The sequence below is a fragment of the Salmo salar genome, chromosome 20 (genome assembly GCF_965601325.2).
Source record: "Salmo salar chromosome 20, fSalSal1, whole genome shotgun sequence".
NCBI classification, from domain to species: domain Eukaryota; kingdom Metazoa; phylum Chordata; class Actinopteri; order Salmoniformes; family Salmonidae; genus Salmo; species Salmo salar.
The window spans coordinates 74327498-74342355 of NC_138310.1; the positions used below are offsets into that span (position 1 = coordinate 74327498).

At 42.7% G+C, this 14858-nt stretch overlaps 1 protein-coding gene across 1 annotated transcript in view; it reads right to left on the reverse strand.

Annotated features, from left to right (window-relative positions):
- Positions 1-1994: 1994 nt before the first annotated feature.
- LOC106591008 (calsyntenin-2) overlaps positions 1995-14858 on the reverse strand; it is a 529723-nt gene continuing 516859 nt past the window's right edge. Inside the window, exons 16-17 of the mRNA XM_082966721.1 lie at positions 6067-6251; positions 1995-4865 (exon numbers count right to left, since the gene is read on the reverse strand). Coding sequence (XP_082822847.1) covers positions 4677-4865; positions 6067-6251 — 374 coding nt within the window. The 3' untranslated portion in view covers positions 1995-4676. The remainder of the gene's footprint in view (positions 4866-6066; positions 6252-14858) is intronic.

A 14858-nucleotide genomic window follows, 5' to 3' on the forward strand; every position in this document is an offset into this window, starting at 1 on the left:
GTGACTGCAGAATGAATGAGACACAGCTAGATTCTAAAACAAGTCTTTATTGGTCAATTTACAGAAAGTGTTGTAGTGACCATCTAAAGTAAACTAAGAAAAACAGTCCAAAGAAAAAATCAAGAAAAACCCCAAAAAGGTTTTACACATTTTACGAGGATGATATTTATTTTCACCTTCATCTTCTTCTATAACAGTGGTCACCAACCGGTCGATCGCGATTTGTATTTATTTTATTTTTAAAATGTAACCTTTATTTAATATTGATTGACAGGTTGGTCTTCAAGGTATTCCTACTCGATCACCAAACATTCCTGTAGAAAAGCCAACGATAACGGCATAAGCTTGCGCTCCTTTTTTCCGTGTTGGGCTGTTGACGGCACGTTCAACTTGATTCAGAAGCCCTGGGCACCGGGTAGGCAAAGTTTCCCATTTTTAACAATTTAATTTGTCTGAAAAGACAAACTTCGCCTACACAGCGAACCGGGAGATATGTGGCTAAATCGAGTGCGCTTTTGGTGCTGGCCAATCGGATAGCTCAATTCATGGTGCCTACCTACATCTTCCACGACCCCGGAAAATGAATGAGTAGCCAAGTGTATGGATAGCCCTGCGTTTTTATTATTATTATCAGCTCGTCGTGTGTATTTTAATATCGAGGAGTATTTCACTTTCGCTGGTCATAGGAACAACATGAATTGGTGCCGAGGCAGATGTGGTGCGACTCGAGTTTTGCCATCAGGTGGAAGACTGTCCCCTCTCTCTGGTCAGTCTCACTGGAGGAAAGGAAGGAGAGAGCAGGGACCGTCTGCTGCTCACTCCATCCGTCTACTGAGACTCATGATTTTTTTCAAAATAACTGGGATTCTCTGACTTTCAATCGTTCAAGACAACTGGGAACTCGGAAAAAAGCGAGATCCGACTATGGAAAATAGTTTTGAATGGTCATCCAACTCGTAAACGCTGGCATCTTTCTATCTTTCCGTCTGGCTTCTTGGTTTGACCTCGTTTTTTCAGAGTTCCCCGTTGTCTTAAAAGCAACATGACCATCAGATGCAGGTACCGTCAGTCCAGTAAAATAAAAAAGCGAATTATTTCAATTTATGCTCAGCTATGCCTCGCAAGTGCTACACCAACTGATCTATTTTGTTATCAAAGCTCGAGTTTTGAAATATAATATGGTCTGAGAAGAACAATATTGGCAGGCCAGGCATATAGCCAATATGCTAAGATAATGTATTAAGTGTACTGCACAAACCTCATTCCTACAGAGCTGTTTTTATTAGGTTCATGTAAAAATAATTATCTGAGTGGTAGATCTTGGCTTGCCTTTTGACTGCGAAAGGGATCTTGACTCAAATGTTGGTGACCACTTTTCTAAAACAAACGTTGGGAGAACATTGGGGAGGATTGATGCAAAGTTCAGCAAAGGTTCAAAGGGGGTACAGGTACAGCTAGAACCAAAGGTTCAAAGGGGGTACGGGTACAGCTAGAACCAAAGGACTATCCCCGGAAAGGAATACATCAAGCAGGGTCACACAGCCAAATACCAAACTGAATAAAATAGAAACTTTCATTTTCTCCTTATGGCAGGTAAAATACAATTTTGTAATAGGTGTACTGTGTAAAACAGGGCTAAGGGGATTGACTACAGAAAGACAGAAGACAACACCCTATACATGCCCTGCCCATTAACCAGTTTAAATTGGGTTTAAATTGGTTTAACTTCCATGATCATTTCCCACTGCTGTCTCCCATCCTAAAATGTAGCAACAGCGGTGTCTGTTTGTCTTGCCTGTCTTAACAGAGACAGAAAGCACAGCCATTTGGAATGAACTGAACATTGAGATGCAAACATAGAGAGGGGCGGGTTTTGGTGTGATATGAACAGATTTAATTGACATGGGCTGGTTAGTACATGAGGTGGTGGCTGGGTGCGAGAGGTGGGAGGGTGCATACATACAGAGGGAGGGGCTTTGCTAGGTTCATGGCAGGGTCACCTACTCTAGTCAGTATGTACAGGTAAGAGGAACATATCAACATGTACAAGGTTCCTTCTCTCTTATAGTGTGTCCAAAGAAATCAGAACAGGCAAGGTCAACTTTCACCTGGGTGCTTATTCAGTTGGGTACAGAATATTGAAGATAGAAATATGTTGCATAGAACAGACACGTTTCTCTGTCATGCAAAACAATAACAATGTCAGCTCTATGCATTTAATTTCTATCTGAACATTCTGTAACGTTGCAACTGCATGATTATGCCTCAAGTAACTACATCTCCAACAGGACACCAATCAAAAAAACAATAAAGATTGTTTAGTGCCATTGGTTATGCCATAACTCTGTAAAATCACCTAGACACCTCATCCAGGCTTAAATACGCAGTGATAAATAAAATATATTCCATTGCAAAAAAACCCATATTTTTCAGGTATTAAAATATTGCAAATCAATGCAATAATAATTTTGTCTTATTTTGTCTTAAATTTTAATTTGATGCAATGGACAAAAGGTATGATATATTGAACACAGATACACTACATGACCAAAAGTATGTGGACACCTGCACGTCAAACATCTCATTCCAAAATCATGGGAATTAATATGGAGTTAGTCCCCTCTTTGCTTCTATAACAGCCTCCACTCTTCTGGGAAGGCTTTCCACTAGATGTTGGAACATTGCTGCGGGGACTGGCTTCCATTCAGCCACAAGAACATTAATGAGGTCGGGCACTGATGTTGGCCGATTATGCCTGGCTTGCAGTCGGCATTCCAATTCATTCCAATGTTGTTAGATGGTGTTGAGGTCAGGGCTCTGTGCAGGCCAGTCAAGTTCTTCCACACCGATCTCAACAAACCATTTCTGTATGTAGGGCTGTTGCGGTGACCTTATTACCGCCACACCGGCGGTCACGAGTCATGAAGGCAGTCAAATTCCAAATGACCGCTTAGTCACGGTAATTAGGCTTCTCCAAGCTCTGATGCTGCTGATGGTCATTAGTAGCCTACCAAACTTGCTAACTGCCTGGTACTCAGCACTCTTCTCCCTCCAATCACTCTGACATCAATGCAAATGTGATCGAAAATCTAATCAAACACTTCATGAGAGCCCATGAGCTAATGTTGCGCAACATTTCTATAGGGTGAAAAAACCTTGCTTTGTGCACGGGGGCATTGTCATGCTGAAACAGGAAAGGGCCTTCCCCAAACTGTTGCCACAAAGTTGGAAGCATAGCATCATCTAGATTGGCATTGTATTCCTTAGCATTAAGATTTCCCTTCACTGGAACTAAGAGACCTAGCCCGAACCATGAAAAACAGCCCCAGACCATTATTCGTCCTCCACCAAACTTTACAGTTGGCACTACGCATTTGTGCAGGTAGCGTTCTCCTGGAACCCAGATTCATCTGTCGGACTGCCAGATGGAGAAGCGTGATTCATCACTCCAGAGAACGCGTTTCCACTGCTCCAGAGTCCAGTGGCAGTGAGCTTTACACCACTCCAGCTGATGCTTGGCATGGCGCATGGTGATCTTAGGCTTGTGTGTGGCTCCTCGGCCATGGAAACCTATTTCATGAAGCTCCCGACAAACAGTTCTTGTGCTGACGTTGCTTCCAGAGGCAGTTTTGAATTCGGTAGTGAGTGTTGCAACCGAGGACATTATTTTTTCACGCACTACGCACTTCAGTACTCGGCGGTCCCGTTCTGTGAGCTTCTGTGGCCTTCCCCTCATGGCTGAGCCGTTGTTGCTCCTAGATGTTTCCACGTCACAATAACAGCACTTACAGTTGACCGGGGCAGCTCTAGCAGGGCAGAAATTTGATGAACTAACTTTTTGGAAAGGTGACATCCTATGACGGTGCCATGTTGAAAGTCAATGAGCTCTTAAGTAGGGCCATTCTACTGACAATGTTTGTCTCTGGAGATTGCATGGCTGTGAGCTCGGTTTTATACACCCGTCAGCAACGGGTGTGACTGAAATAGCCGAATCCATTAATTTGATGGGGTGTCCACATACTTTTGCAATATAGTGTATCAAGGTAAGGATCGAAGGTGTTCCCCTATACTGGACTGTACCATCTTAAAGGAAAACTCCACCCAAAGACTATCATCTGGTATTTGTTTCATTAGTTGGTTGTTACCATTACAAAAGATCACAACGACCTTTCTCAGACAAGATTTTAGACCCTGAAAAAATAGGTGGAAAACAGATGTTTGACAAGCAATTTCAGTTGTATACAGTATTTTAACATTTTGTTGTCTTTTTTTCACAGTCTCAGTAAAAAAACTGTAGGTAAGGTTTCAGCTTGTGGACTAGGGCTTGAGGTCTGGGGTACTCAAGACCACAGGATAGTATTACAGCATTGGAGTACCACAGGGTAGCCTTTAGTTAACACCACATACTTTGACATAAAGGAAAGGAGTCTTTTTAAATACAGGCTGGTGTTGTGTGTGTGTGACGTGTATGTGTGTTATCACTTTAGTGCTCATTCTGTTCTTAATACCATTTCCTTTTTCACCAGTAGGGGGAGATGTTACCTCAACTCAGAAATCTCAAGTCGTCTCATGACTTGAACAATTTACTTTATAGTAGTGAGTATGTTGACGCCTCAGCGTGTGTGTGTATATACATCAGTGTATGTGTGGGCATCAGTGTGTATGTATAATTTTATTCAGTAGGTTAATGTAGAGTTGTCCCAGTCCAGCTGGCCCCTCTTGCTGCTCTGTTGTACCCTGGGAGCTCCTGGGACCTCCTCCTCCTCGCTGTCGTCTGACTCTGTGCTGGTGATGTCATCCTCTTCATCCTCCTCCTCCTCCTCCTCACTGGCCTCTTCCTCAGCTCCCTGGGGCTCCTGGAAGCTCTGCATGGGGCACAGAGAGGCAACAGGTGTGTAACAGGTTCTGGAGCTGATTACTGCGGCCCTTGTGTATCCTACTCTGTTTCACTATGTCCCATTTCTCCCTTTCTCTCCTCTTCCCTGCCATTCCTCCCTCTGCCCTCTATCTTCAGTTACTCACTCTATCAGTCCATTCTGTCTTTTCTCACTGACAAAGCTGACTCAGTACCTCTCATCACTAATTATTGAATTCCCCTTGTTTAGCGCATTCATGTGTCCCCATATATCTAATAATTCATTTATCCTAAAGGTGTATACTGTTATTTCCCTCTTTTGCCAGTATCATGGCTATTTATTGTGCGTAAGGCTAATTGTGTTTCGAGCAAATGTTTGGTCAAGTTGCATTGTGACGAATTTCAGGTTCATATTTAAATGCATTAATTGACCCTTTTGCAATCCTCCAAGTGGATGCCATGTTCAGGTGCACATGAGTGGATGCCATGTTCAGGTGCACATGAACACCTGCTACACTGATGAGAAAGAAGTTAGTTTATTTCCATATTTTAATGTGTCCTGTGTTTGAAGTTGGCACATCTCGGAGCTCCATATCTTGTCTATCATGTCCGTGCGTGATGGGACCATACGCAGGTTGCAGAACTATTGTTATGAAATGTGTATTCATTCATTTAAAGATTTCCCACATTGAGGATAAGCCAGGAATGTTTAAGATGTTTACTTAGATGGAATATGTAATATAATGAAGATGCCTGTTACCATTAAACATGGTGCTGTTTACCCATTAAATCATGTATGTTCCATAAGGAGGGGCCATAGGTATAAAGGTACCTGTTTCACCTATGAGCTGGAGTGATGTTCTAGCTCTGGTATGTGAGCTGTTTTGGAGGCTGTCCATAACCTGGTATACCCCAACCTGGTTGGTTTGGCAGGGTAGGCCTGATTGAGGCTTAGGGTTTTGATTTCTATTCAAACCTGTATTCTGTAAAGATGATGTAACTATTCATAGGATTTTGTCATTCACCTGGAACCACCTTTCACTGTTAATATACTGGACAGTATCTTGCCCCTGATCCTGCTGCCTCCTCCTACTTACTGCCCTTAAGGCTGTTCCAACATCTGGTCCCTACAACACTCACCTTCCTTCCTTTATTCCTCCCTTGCCTCTCCCCCACTGTTTTGTTTTCAGTCTCCCCCCTCTTCCCCTTACCTCCATAGGATTGACTGTGATATTGAGCGCTGAGTCGTCCCAGTCCAGCTCTCCCTCCTTGGTTGTGTCTGAGCTCCTGCCCTCCTGTTGGTGTGTCAAGTGAATATGGTAGATGCCTAGCACAACCACCACCACCAGGGCGGCGATACAGATCACTATCACCACTGTGGCAGCACTGGGGACTCCTGGGGGGAAAGGTCATGTTAATGTATGTTAAGTAACATGGTGCACCCACACACATTACAAATATTTGGTTATGCACACAACAAAAATATCTTAGTTGTATGCACGCACACATAATGGGTGCATTACCACACATGCGCACGCGCCTGCCTCCTCTCTCTCCCCTTCAGAGAAGATATTACAAATGTGTGTGTTCATCCAGCTACAGAGGACTCTTTTAATTGGTCATTTGATTCAGTCTGCTTCCTTATTACACACACAGACAGAGAGAGATTTGTTAAAGACCAATCCATAGCCATTGATCTCTCTCATGTAAAAGCCCCCTCAGTATATATACATGAATGCACACAGAATGTTGCTAGAGGGTGTGTATGGTCTCCTAACAGAACAATGTACATTATTCACCTCATTAAAGATTATATCGGAAAATCTTTTTCTCTTCCCTTCTCCCTGTTCTTTCTGCCTCTCTCTGTGTCTCTCTGTGTCTCTCTGTGCCTGTCTGTCTCTCTCTCTATATATATATATATTCAAGGGGCTTTATTGGCATGAGAAACATGTTAACGTTGCCAAAGCAAGTGAAGTAGATAATAAACAAAAGTGAAATAAACAATAAAAATGAACAGTAAACATTACACTCACAGAAGTTCCAAAAGAATAAAGACATTGCAAATGTCATTATGTGTATATATACAGTGTTGTAACGATGTGCAAATGGTTAAAGTACAAAAGGGAAAATAAATAAACATAAATATGGGTTGTATTTACAATGTTGTTTGTTCTTCACTGGTTCCCCTTTTCTTGTGGCAACAGGTCACAAATCTTGCTGCTGTGATGACACACTGTGGTATTCCACCCAGTAGATATGGTAGTTTATCAAAATCGGGTTTGTTTTCAAATTTTTTGTGGATCTGTGCAATCTGAGAGAAATATGTGTTTGTAATATTGTCATACATTTGGCAGGAGGTTAGGAAGTGCAGCTCAATTTCCACCTCATTTTGTGGGCAGTGTGCACATAGCCTGTCTTCTCTTGAGAGCCAGGTCTGCCTACGGCGGCCTTTCTCAATAACAAGGCTATGCTCACTGAGTCTGTACATAGTCAAAGCTTTCCTAAAGTTTGGGTCAGTCACAGTGGTCAGGTATTCTGCCACTGTGTACTCTCTGTTTAGGGCCAAATAGCATTCTAGTTTGCTTAGTTTTTTTGTTAATTCTTTCCAATATGTCAAGTAATTATCTTTTTGTTTTTTCATGATTTGGTTGGGTCTAATTGTGTTGCTGTCCGGGGGCTCTGTGGGGTCTGTTTGTGCTTGTGAACAGAGCCCCAGGACCAGCTTGCTTAGGGGGCTCTTCTCCAGCTTCATCTCTCTGTAGGTGATGACTCTGTGGGGTCTGTTTGTGAACAGAGCCCCAGGACCAGCTTGGCTGAGTGGACTCTTCTCCAGCTTCATCTCTCTGTAGGTGATGGCTTTGTTATGGAAGGTTTGGGAATCGCTTCCTTTTAGGTGGTTGTAGAATTTAACGGCTATTTTCTGGATTTTGATAATTAGCGGGTATCGGCCTAATTCTGCTCTGCATGCATTATTTGGTGTTTTACGTTATACACTGAGGATATTTTAGCAGAATTCTGCATCTTTCTCTCTCTCTCTCTCTCTCTCTCTCTCTCTCTCTCACACACATTCTCTCTATTCAATAATAGTAGCTTTTACAGATCCCCCTTCTCCATTTAAACTGTAGTCCAGTTTCTTATCACACACACACACACACACACCTGCTATCTCCCAACCTTTAAAAGCAGTGGTAGGGCACAGAGCTCCCCAGAACACTAAGCCATCCATTAGGGTTGAATAAATAATGAACAGAAAGCAGAAATTGGGAGGCGATGTTCAAGATTGAGATCTGTAGGGTCCTTTTCACCAGCCGCTCTCTCTTTTAACTAAGATGTATAACTGTCTCTGTGCTATCAATAGAGTGGACTCATTGGGTTCTGAAGATCTATGAACACACACACTTCAACTCATCAACACCTTTGATTAATTGAATTAGGTGTGCTAATGTTGGTCTGGAACAGAATTATCAGGCTTGATGGTTAAGTACTTCCTGAACTGTGTGGGGTATAGACTGATGATTCTATAGTGAGCTGTGTGTGGGGTATAGACTGATTATTCTATAGTGAGCTGTGTGTGGGGTATAGACTGATGATTCTATAGTGAGTTGTGTGTGGGGTATAGACTGATGATTCTATAGTGAGTTGTGTGTGGGGTATAGACGGATGATTCTATAGTGAGCTGTGTGTGGGGTATAGACTGATTCTATAGTGGGCTGTGAGTGGGGTATAGACTGATTCTATAGTGGGCTGTGAGTGGGGTATAGACTGATGATTATATAGTGAGCTGTGTGTGGGGTATAGACGGATGATTCTATAGTGAGCTGTGTGTGGGGTATAGACTGATTCTATAGTGGGCTGTGTGTGGGGTATAGACTGATGATTCTATAGTGAGCTGTGTGTGGGGTATAGACTGATGATTATATAGTGAGCTGTGTGTGGGGTATAGACTGATGATTCTGTAGTGAGTTGTGTGTGGGGTATAGACTGATTCTATAGTGATTTGTGTGTGGGGTATAGACTGATGATTCTATAGTGGGCTGTGAGTGGGGTATAGACTGATGATTCTATAGTGAGTTGTGTGTGGGGTATAGACTGATGATTCTATAGTGAGCTGTGTGTGGGGTATAGACTGATTCTATAGTGAGCTGTGTGTGGTGTATAGACTGCTTCTATAGTGAGCTGTGTGTGGGGTATAGACAGATGATTCTGTAGTGAGTTGTGTGTGGGGTATAGACTGATGATTCTATAGTGAGTTGTGTGTGGGGTATAGACTGATGATTCTATAGTGAGTTGTGTGTGGGGTATAGACTGATGATTCTATAGTGAGCTGTGTGTGGGGTATAGACTGATTCTATAGTGAGCTGTGTGTGGTGTATAGACTGCTTCTATAGTGAACTGTGTGTGGGGTATAGACTGATGATTCTATAGTGAGCTGTGTGTGGGGTATAGACTGATGATTCTATAGTGAGCTGTGTGTGGGGTATAGACTGATGATTCTGTAGTGAGTTATGTGTGGGGTATAGACTGATGATTCTGTAGTGAGTTGTGTGTGGGGTATAGACTGATGATTCTATAGTGAGCTGTGTGTGGGGTATAGACTGATGATTCTATAGTGAGCTGTGTGTGGGGTATAGACTGGTTCTATAGTGAGCTGTGTGTGGGGTATAGACCGATGATTCTATAGTGAGCTGTGTGTGGGGTATAGACTGATGATTCTATAGTGAGCAGTGTGTGGGGTATAGACTGATGATTCTATAGTGAGTTGTGTGTAAGGTGTAGACTGATGATTCTATAGTGAGCTGTGTGTGGGGTATAGACTGATGATTCTATAGTGAGTTGTGTGTGGGGTATAGACTGATGATTCTATAGTGAGCTGTGTGTGGGGTATAGACTGATGATTCTATAGTGAGCTGTGTGTGGGGTATAGACTGATGATTCTATAGTGAGTTGTGTGTGGGGTATAGACTGATGATTATATAGTGAGCTGTGTGTGGGGTATAGACTGATGATTCTATAGTGAGCTGTGTGTGGGGTATAGACTGATGATTCTATAGTGAGCTGTGTGTGGGGTATAGATTGATGATTCTATAGTGAGTTGTGTGTGGGGTATAGACTGATGATTCTATAGTGAGCTGTGTGTGGGGTATAGACTGATGATTCTGTAGTGAGTTGTGTGTGGGGTATAGACTGATGATTCTATAGTGAGCTGTGTGTGGGGTATAGACTGATGATTCTATAGTGAGCTGTGTGTGGGGTATAGACTGGTTCTATAGTGAGCTGTGTGTGGGGTATAGACCGATGATTCTATAGTGAGCTGTGTGTGGGGTATAGACTGATGATTCTATAGTGAGCAGTGTGTGGGGTATAGACTGATGATTCTATAGTGAGTTGTGTGTAAGGTGTAGACTGATGATTCTATAGTGAGCTGTGTGTGGGGTATAGACTGATGATTCTATAGTGAGTTGTGTGTGGGGTATAGACTGATGATTCTATAGTGAGCTGTGTGTGGGGTATAGACTGATGATTCTATAGTGAGCTGTGTGTGGGGTATAGACTGATGATTCTATAGTGAGTTGTGTGTGGGGTATAGACTGATGATTCTATAGTGAGCTGTGTGTGGGGTATAGACTGATGATTCTATAGTGAGCTGTGTGTGGGGTATAGACTGATGATTCTATAGTGAGCTGTGTGTGGGGTATAGATTGATGATTCTATAGTGAGTTGTGTGTGGGGTATAGACTGATGATTCTATAGTGAGCTGTGTGTGGGGTATAGACTGATGATTCTATAGTGAGCTGTGTGTGGGGTATAGACTGATGATTCTATAGTGAGCTGTGTGTGGGGTATAGACTGATGATTCTATAGTGAGCTGTGTGTGGGGTATAGACTGATGATTCTACAGTCTTACCTGAGCCGTGTGTGGGGTTTAGACTGATGATTCTATAGTGAGCTGTGTGTGGGGTATAGACTGATGATTCTATAGTGAGCTTTGTGTGGGGTATAGACTGATGATTATATAGTGAGCTGTGTGTGGGGTATAGACTGATGATTCTATAGTGAGCTGTGTGTGTGGTATAGACTGATGATTCTACAGTCTTACCTGAACCATGTGTGGGTATAGACTGATGTTTCTATAGTGAGCTGTGTGTGGGGTATAGACTGAGGATTCTACAGTCTTACCTGAACCGTGTGTGGGGTATACACAGATTCTATAGTGAGCTGTGTGTGGGGTATAGACTGATGATTTTATAGTGAGCTGTGTGTGGGGTATAGACTGATGATTCTATAGTGAGTTGTGTGTGGGGTATAGACTGATGATTCTATAGTGAGCTGTGTGTGGGGTATAGACTGATGATTCTATAGTGAGCTGTGTGTGGGGTATAGACTGATGATTCTATAGTGAGTTGTGTGTGGGGTATATACACTGATTCTATAGTGAACTGTGTGTGGGGTATAGACTGAGGATTCTACAGTCTTACCTGAACCATGTGTGGGTATAGACTGATGTTTCTATAGTGAGCTGTGTGTGGGGTATAGACTGATGATTCTATAGTGAGTTGTGTGTGGGGTATAGACTGATGATTCTATAGTGAGCTGTGTGTGGGGTATAGACTAATGATTCTATAGTGAGCTGTGTGTGGGGTATAGACTGATGATTCTATAGTGAGTTGTGTGTGGGGTATATACACTGATTCTATAGTGAACTGTGTGTGGGGTATAGACTGAGGATTCTATAGTGAGCTGTGTGTGGGGTATAGACTGATGATTCTATAGTGAGCTGTGTGTGGGGCATATACTGATGATTCTATAGTGAGCTGTGTGTGGGGTATAGACTGATGATTCTACAGTCTTACCTGAACCGTGTGTGGGGTATAGACAGGTTCTATAGTGAGCTGTGTGTGGGGTATAGACAGATTCTATAGTGAGCTGTGTGTGGGGTATAGACTGATGATTCTATAGTGAGTTGTGTGTGGGGTATAGACTGATGATTCTATAATGAGCTGTTTGTGGGGTATAGACTGATGATTCTATAGTGAGCTGTGTGTTGGGTATAGACTGATGATTCTATAGTGAGCTGTGTGTGGGGTATAGACTGATGATTCTATAGTGAGCTGTGTGTGGGGTATAGACTGATGATTCTATAGTGAGCTGTGTGTGGGGTATAGACTGATTCTATAGTGAGCTGTGTGTGGGGCATATACTGATGATTCTATAGTGAGCTGTGTGTGGGGTATAGACTGATGATTCTATAGTGAGCTGTGTGTGGGGTATAGACTGATGATTCTATAGTGAGTTGTGTGTGGGGTATATACACTGATTCTATAGTGAACTGTGTGTGGGGTATAGACTGAGGATTCTACAGTCTTACCTGAACCATGTGTGGGTATAGACTGATGTTTCTATAGTGAGCTGTGTGTGGGGTATAGACTGATGATTCTATAGTGAGCTGTGTGTGGGGTATAGACTGAGGATTTTATAGTGAGCTGTGTGTGGGGGTATAGACTAATGATTCTATAGTGAGTTGTGTGTGGGGTATAGACTGATGATTCTATAGTGAGCTGTGTGTGGGGTATAGACTGATGATTCTATAGTGAGCTGTGTGTGGGGTATAGACTGATGATTCTATAGTGAGTTGTGTGTGGGCTATATACACTGATTCTATAGTGAACTGTGTGTGGGGTATAGACTGAGGATTCTATAGTGAGCTGTGTGTGGGGTATAGACTGATGATTCTACAGTCTTACCTGAACCGTGTGTGGGGTATAGACAGGTTCTATAGTGAGCTGTGTGTGGGGTATAGACAGATTCTATAGTGAGCTGTGTGTGGGGTATAGACTGATGATTCTATAGTGAGTTGTGTGTGGGGTATAGACTGATGATTCTATAGTGAGTTGTGTGTGGGGTATAGACTGATGATTCTATAGTGAGCTGTGTGTGGGGTATAGACTGATGATTCTATAGTGAGCTGTGTGTGGGGTATAGACTGATTCTATAGTGAGCTGTGTGTGGGGCATATACTGATGATTCTATAGTGAGCTGTGTGTGGGGTATAGACTGATGATTCTACAGTCTTACCTGAACCGTGTGTGAGGTATAGACTGATGATTCTATAGTGAGCTGTGTGTGGGGTATAGACCGATGATTGTATAGTGAGCTGTGTGTGGGGTATAGACCGATGATTGTATAGTGAGCTGTGTGTGGGATATAGACTGATTCTATAGTGAGCTGTGTGTGGGGTATAGACTGATGATTCTATAGTGAGCTGTGTGTGGGGTATAGACTGATGATTCTATAGTGAGCTGTGTGGTTGGGGTATAGACTGATGATTCTATAGTGAGCTGTGTGTGGGGTATAGACTGATGATTCTATAGTGAGCTGTGTGTGGGGTATAGACTGATGATTCTATAGTGAGCTGTGTGTGGGGTATAGACTGATGATTCTGTAGTGAGTTGTGTGTGGGGTATAGACTGATTCTATAGTGAGTTGTGTGTGGGGTATAGACTGATGATTCTATAGTGGGCTGTGAGTGGGGTATAGACTGATGATTCTATAGTGAGTTGTGTGTGGGGTATAGACTGATGATTCTATAGTGAGCTGTGTGTGGGGTATAGACTGATTCTATAGTGAGCTGTGTGTGGTGTATAGACTGCTTCTATAGTGAGCTGTGTGTGGGGTATAGACAGATGATTCTGTAGTGAGTTGTGTGTGGGGTATAGACTGATGATTCTATAGTGAGTTGTGTGTGGGGTATAGACTGATGATTCTATAGTGAGTTGTGTGTGGGGTATAGACTGATGATTCTATAGTGAGCTGTGTGTGGGGTATAGACTGATTCTATAGTGAGCTGTGTGTGGGGTATAGACTGATGATTCTACAGTCTTACCTGAACCGTGTGTGAGGTATAGACTGATGATTCTATAGTGAGCTGTGTGTGGGGTATAGACCGATGATTGTATAGTGAGCTGTGTGTGGGGTATAGACCGATGATTGTATAGTGAGCTGTGTGTGGGATATAGACTGATTCTATAGTGAGCTGTGTGTGGGGTATAGACTGATGATTCTATAGTGAGCTGTGTGTGGGGTATAGACTGATGATTCTATAGTGAGCTGTGTGGTTGGGGTATAGACTTATGATTCTATAGTGAGCTGTGTGTGGTGTATAGACTGATGATTCTATAGTGAGTTGTGTGTGGGGTATAGACTGATGATTCTATTGTGAGTTGTGTGTGGGGTATAGACTGATGATTCTATAGTGAGCTGTGTGTGGGGTATAGACTGATGATTCTATAGTGAGCTGTGTGTGGGGTATAGACTGATGATTCTATAGTGAGCTGTGTGTGGGGTATAGACTGATGATTCTGTAGTGAGTTGTGTGTGGGGTATAGACTGATTCTATAGTGAGTTGTGTGTGGGGTATAGACTGATGATTCTATAGTGGGCTGTGAGTGGGGTATAGACTGATGATTCTATAGTGAGTTGTGTGTGGGGTATAGACTGATGATTCTATAGTGAGCTGTGTGTGGGGTATAGACTGATTCTATAGTGAGCTGTGTGTGGTGTATAGACTGCTTCTATAGTGAACTGTGTGTGGGGTATAGACTGATGATTCTATAGTGAGCTGTGTGTGGGGTATAGACTGATGATTCTATAGTGAGCTGTGTGTGGGGTATAGACTGATGATTCTGTAGTGAGTTATGTGTGGGGTATAGACTGATGATTCTGTAGTGAGTTGTGTGTGGGGTATAGACTGATGATTCTATAGTGAGCTGTGTGTGGGGTATAGACTGATGATTCTATAGTGAGCTGTGTGTGGGGTATAGACTGGTTCTATAGTGAGCTGTGTGTGGGGTATAGACCGATGATTCTATAGTGAGCTGTGTGTGGGGTATAGACTGATGATTCTATAGTGAGCAGTGTGTGGGGTATAGACTGATGATTCTATAGTGAGTTGTGTGTAAGGTGTAGACTGATGATTCTATAGTGAGCTGTGTGTGGGGTATAGACT